Below are 6071 nucleotides of genomic sequence, written 5' to 3' on the forward strand. Positions count from 1 at the left end.
GGGTCACCAATTTGCGGCGAATGAAGAGACGGGGTGCAGCTTGATGCAAGCAAGTTGTCCATTTATTAGTGATTTTCTTACAATTATATAAGTTTATACCTTCTACATATTACACACTGATTGGTTAAATCTTAAGCATAAAAAACACAGATTGGTTGATATTTATGGCACACCGTTAAAACAATAGGAACTTATTAGTTTACCTTGACATAGCAACAATTTCTATTCCAAGGTTAGGGAGTTTCTTTCTACGTGGCATTCTTGATTTACAAAGTTACATATCGGTGCCATCCGTTCCCTTATCTGGCTACTTGTTTCTCTGTCCGGCTGGTTGCCTCCTCAACTGTAGTGGCTCAGGGGTCTGCAGTTAGCTTGTTCCTTTGCTCCCAGGGCTTGTTGTGCCCTACAAGTTCTAACAAGTCTCTATTCATCAGGCTATCAGTACTTGGACTCTTGTCCTTGAGGCCTTGTCCTGCAGTCCCACACAGGAAGGGCTTTGGGGTGGCTCTCCAAAAGAGGCCAGCGGGTTCTGTGGTGATCAGGCACAGGGCTCAGGCAAGCGAAGCAGCCAGCACTTTGCTTCTGTGTGACAGTCTCCTCGATCCCCCCTGCTCTCCAATTGCCATCCTTATACGTGCCCCTCACCTTCCCTGGCTCCTCCCTTTCTCAGCCCTGCTCTCCTCCCAGAAACGGGGCCAACCCCGCTTCTTTTGCCCCGCCATGCTCCCAGGTTTGCCCCATCTGTCAACACACGCGGTCTTTGGGTGCTCTTAGCTAGGTCACCTCGGACTTGCGTGCCATTACTGGACGGGCTTGCCTGGCTACTGCTGTCCCTGCCAGAGTCCTCTCCTCCAAGTCACCCCAAGCTCTTCCTTCAAGCAGCTGTGAAGCGTGGCCACCTCTGACGGCATTCCCCGCTAGCCACCTGCCAAACATGGTGCTGGAAGAGCAGAGTTTCCCCAGCACACAAGTTGTCTTCTCCAAGGCCGCCTTCTGCCTGCTCTCAGCAGACCCATGGGAGCCGGCAGCAGGTCCCTTTTCAAAACACAAAGCAGCCTTGAGCCCGCTTGCTTGGAGGCCCGGTTCTGGGGCCTAGGAAGCCGGGCTGCGCCTCAAGCGCCTTGAGAGCAGCTCTTCCGCTTTCAGGCAGAGCCTGCGTGGTCCTCCTCCTCGGGACCCGGTTGCTCCCTCCGCTCTGTGCCTTACGCCTCGCCACACAAGCCAGGATGGCAGCAGGGAGCTGCCGCACCTCTCACAAGCTTTGGGGCTGCCATCCTTCAAGCCACTGCCCTCTACCCTCCAGGGACCTAGCCCTGCTGCGCAACCGTAATGCACGTGCCTGGCTCCTGCTTTTCTCCTGCACTCCAGCAGGTGAGCAAGGCTCCGCCAGACAGCGGCAGAAGGCAGACGCACGAGACAAGGCTGATGCAGGATTTACCAAAGCCATGGACAACAATGGCACGTACGGCTGAGAGCAGGAGCATCCTTCTCTCTCGAGAATTTCACCTTGCTTGTCCTTGCCACAAGTGCCCTGCTCGGTGTGCCCCCAGAACCGCAATCGAGCTCATAGGCAGCAAGGACACGAAGCCTGCCAGAGGGCGTTGCTGTGGCTGACATAGCCAGCCAGGACTGTGCTGCGCCTGCGTTTCACTGTGCTTTGTGCAGCAAGGTTGACAGTGCTGGGCTACGCGTGGCTTATTTGGCTTGCCCAGCACTGTTGCCGGCCGCAGCCGTAAGAGAGATTGGCTCTTGGACACCCAGGCATGCGCGTGCTGCCTGTAGTAGCCCCGCTCTCTGGTGTCTCTTTATTGGGAAGGAGACGGTGGCACAGGGCTGCAGAGAGCAGGGCGGCAGGGAACTTCGCAAAGAGGCTGCGAGGCCATGCTCGCTTTTGTCCTGTGAGCTGTTAACAGGCAGAGCTGGGAGCCAGGCGCCGCTGCCTGCCACGGGGCCTGCCCACCCTGATGGCGCAGCGCAAGCAGGGCATTGCACGGGGCTCTGTCGGGGTGTGCGATCCCAGCTTCTGCCTCCACTCCTGCTTGGAACCCCTCCTATTGCCTCCCCTCCCCCCCCACCCCCACCCCCCCGACACCACCACGCCCAGCACCCGGAACCGGGCACTCTGTGACATCAGCCCCACGTCCAAGGGAACCCCAGGCAACGGGAATCCTGCGGGCAGTACGACGGCGGCCGTACTGGTGGCGACAAGCCCTCGTCCTTGCAACTGCCACATGTCGCTGGCAGCGATGGATTTTCTGCATGTCCTCATTGTCCTGCTGGCCGTGTGCTGTCCTGTGCACGGCACGTGGGACAGCTGTGGGTAAGTGGCCCCAGGCTCTGGGAGGGAGCTTGGGCAACCCTTGTGGGCTTCACTGGAGGGGGCCTGCTTGTCCCCCATGGCCACCCCACAGGTTCTTGAAGGCCGTCTGGGAGGCTCAGCTCCTTGCCAGCTCCCGGGCTGCCGGCACAACTGGTCCACGGGCTGAAGCAGAAAGCGGGGCGAGGGGAGCGGGCGCACGCCCCACGGGTTTCCTCGGCCCTTCTGGCCATGCCGTGTGGGGAGGGAAGACAGCTGGCCTTCAGCCGCAACGGCGCAAGCCATCCAGCAGCACAGTAAGGAGTTTCTGGTTACAGAGGGAGCTGCGGCCTTCGGCCCATGGCTTTGCACTACGGCATGTCGCGCGTCGTGGGTGGCACAGATGCCCAGCCAGGGGCCTGGCCCTGGATCGTCAGCATCCAGGCTCTCTTGGAAGGAGGCACGGCGCACATCTGTGGGGGCTCGCTCATCAGCCCACAGTGGGTCCTCACAGCAGCCCACTGCTTCATCGAGGTCAGGTAAGGAGGACCAGGGGTCGGGGCTAGCCCCACAACACTAGCAGGTGCCCTGAGCGCAGGAGCACGTGCTACTGCCATCCCGTTGCCCTGCAGTATACGCCCAGTGCCTGGGCACTCCGGAGCCCCGCCGAGAGGCTTGCTCAGGAGAAGGCTGGGCTCGCGTGCCACTGCTTGCCAGCAGCCTCCAGCTGGACACTGCTTGAGCCCAAGGCACGCCAGGGCAGTCGCAGCCTCCCTAGCGCTGCTTGCCTCTCTCCCTTGCCAAGCAGAAGGCAGGGCAAGTGCCAGGCTGCTGCAGCATGTGGCTGCGCTCCCTCTGAGCCCTCTCTCCATCTGCCTTGCAGGTACATCACCGCCTTGCGTGTGGTGCTCGGTGTCACCCAGCTGACTCAGCTGGGCCCTGAGGCTCAGGTGCGCAATGTCAGGCAGCTGCTGGTTCACCAGCACTACCGGAATGTCACGCAGAGGAACGACATTGCCTTGCTGGAACTGGACCAGCCTGTCCAGTGCAACAGCTACGTAAAGCTTGCCTGTGTGCCTGACGCCTCGCTGAGAGTCTCAGAGCTGACAGCCTGCTACGTCAGTGGCTGGGGTGCCAGGAATGCAAGAGGTGAGTTGCCAAAACCTAGTGGCGGCGCGAGTGCAAGCTTGGCCAGCTTGGGGAGGCAGGTTGCGCTTCCTGATGGCAGAGGCGAAAGCCAGAGTCAGGCTGTGGGGACGTATGCCTCTTAAGGAGATGGGCCTGAGCCATTCCCCCAGAGCAAGGCAGAAAGGAAAGAGCGGTCCAACGCCTCTCCGCATGCAAAGCCAAGCCCCGGGATAAGCCTTCAGCCCGCCAGACAGGGGGAGGAGAACTGGCAGTGAGCTGCTGGGTGTTCATTCCTTTCTGTGCTCTTCACAGCTGGAGCATCGGCATACGCGCTGCAGGAGGCCCAGGTCCACCTCATCGATGCCAGGGTCTGTAACAGCAGCGGGTGGTACAGAGGGGCCATCCACACCCACAACATCTGTGCTGGCTACCCGCAGGGCGGCATCGACACCTGCCAGGTAGGAGTGTGCTACAAGCCAAGCCCCGGCAGCACAGGCAGCCCCGCCACAACCGCCCAAACGTGTGCCGTCACTCACGGCCTTTTGCTGGCCACTCACACTCCCATGGCTGGGTCCCCACCGATGAGGGCCTTCCCCCGCCCTTCCCCACGGGAAGGCCCTTGCCCAGGGCCTGCCCGCCTTGTCCCAGAGGCCTGACACTCTGCCTGGAAGGCCCACCCGGTGCCCTTGGCAGCCCAGAGCTCCACCATCCCAAGCCTGACACAGCCGTCTGCCTACACCTGCAGCATCACCGTGCCGCAGTGAGAGCGAGCCCTGCCTTGCAAGCCCACCGCCCCCTGCCAGGCAAGCTTCTACAGAGCTTGCCTGGCCACTCCATACAGCTCTGGCAGGTGCTGTGAGAGAGAAGGAGCCCGCCACCGGGCTGACGCTGGCCACCCAACAACCCCTTCATCCTCTCTCCTGCGCTGCAGGGGGACAGCGGTGGGCCTCTCGTGTGCCAAGACAAGCGCGCGGACTACTTCTGGCTTGTTGGTGTGACCAGCTGGGGGACGGGCTGTGCGAGAGCAAGGAAGCCCGGCGTCTACACCTCCACCCAGCACTTCTACGACTGGATCCTGGCGCAGATGGGCCTGCGCCTAGCAGTAACGACTACTGCAAGGCCACAGCCGGTCTTCACCTACACCCCCGTCCAGAGGCCAAGGCCAAGGCCAAGGCCAACAGAAGCGGGCAGGTTTACACCCTGCCCGTTTCCAGTCCAGAAGCTGCTGGACTTCTTTACTCGGCTGCAGGAGCTCCTGCAGTACCTAAGGGGGAAACAGCTTGGAGCAGCACGATGAAGAGGGTCCAGGGCAGGCTGCAGCGCACCACCACCGCTTCCCGCTGGGGCAATGCCTGCTGAAGCAAAGGCAACCTCCGTGTCAAAGGCCTGCTCTGTCCTGCCCGCGCTCCTCGCAAGGGCAGAATGAAGCTGGCTGACTTCTCGCAATAAAGTGTTTCTGTCTGCACGGCTAACCACGCGCCAGTCCACTTCAGTCTCCTGTGCAAGGCAAGGACTTCCGCGCCCGGCACCTGCCGAAGGAGGCGGGCTGCCACGTCGGGCACAAAGGGTCACTGCAAAGGGCTGAAGCTCTGCCCGCTCTGAGAGAAGCATGAGGACAGAGTGGAAGAAGGGAAGGCAGGTCATCGCAGGGCTCGGGGCCTTGGGGGTGGCACCTGGAAGCAGAGAATGCCTTAGGCCGGCTCCTGGTGGGAACCCCGGGTGCTTCTGGACGAGGCGCAAGCAAACTTGAAAGTGGACTCTCACGGCCAGCTGGGGGTCAGGGCAGATCCACGAGCTTGGGCCTTTGCTTATGCCGCGGAGTTCCTGGGCTTCCCCAGGCTGCTCTGCTTTCACAGCTGCGCCATGTTGCCAAGCCCAAGCCTACAGCTGCCGTGGCTGGAGGGAGCGCCAGTAGCTTTGAGCGGGGAGCAAAGCAGCTGCTGCTGCTTGGCTGTCCCCCGCTCCCTGGTCACCTACTGGCTGTAGTATCGGGGCTCCCGTATGACTGCCTGCAGGCTCTGCCTGGTCCTGTGCCAGGCTCTTCTTCAGGTTTGTGGCTGCACTGGTGACCTTGGCCCTGCTGCTTCCCACAGCATGCCCTCTGGCCGCTCCATCCCCTTGGGTTTCTCCACACAGGACCCCTGTTGCGGAGCCAGCAGACCCCCTTCTGCCCACAACTGACCACGCTCAGCCTGAGAGCTCCGCGGCGCCTTCGGCTTGGTGACACCTCTGACTATCGCAGTGCTGGGGGAGCAAGCTGTGTGTAGGGGATGTTACCAAGCCTGCTAGGAGTGCAGGGGAGCGGACCTTGCGCTCTGTGCTACGAGGTACGCCTGAGGCCTCTTGACAGAAAGCCGGACTTGTGCCGGGAGGGAGCATGCTCCAGCATCATCCGCAGAGCCATAAGTGTTCCTTTCACTGCATGATCGAGAGGAAGCAAAGGGCATGCCCTTGTTTCCAGAGATCCCAGTTCAGCCGGAGGCGTGCCCTGCAGCCATGGGTGGGAACAGAGCTGGGAGCTGCAGCACCATGGCTTGCCGGGGACCAAGCGCAGAGCAAGAGGAGGACGGTCCTACACAGCTTCAGAGGCAGGCCCTTCTGCAGCTCCCGCAGGGGGGGCGTGCCTAGGTGAGGGCATGTGTAGGGG

The 6071-nt window shown here is 61.3% G+C and overlaps 1 protein-coding gene across 1 annotated transcript; it reads left to right on the plus strand.

Annotated features, from left to right (window-relative positions):
• The first annotated feature begins 509 nt into the window (after positions 1–509).
• On the plus strand, positions 510–5976 carry LOC119148402 (acrosin-like). The gene is made up of 5 exons (XM_037388498.1): positions 510–2320; positions 2635–2835; positions 3180–3445; positions 3737–3882; positions 4356–5976. The coding sequence occupies exons 1-5, from the start codon at positions 1965–1967 to the stop codon at positions 4719–4721; spliced, it is 1335 nt and encodes a 444-aa protein (XP_037244395.1). The 5' UTR covers positions 510–1964; the 3' UTR covers positions 4722–5976.
• Positions 5977–6071: the final 95 nt, after the last annotated feature.

The sequence above is a fragment of the Falco rusticolus genome, chromosome 5 (assembly GCF_015220075.1).
Source record: "Falco rusticolus isolate bFalRus1 chromosome 5, bFalRus1.pri, whole genome shotgun sequence".
NCBI classification, from domain to species: Eukaryota; Metazoa; Chordata; class Aves; order Falconiformes; family Falconidae; genus Falco; species Falco rusticolus.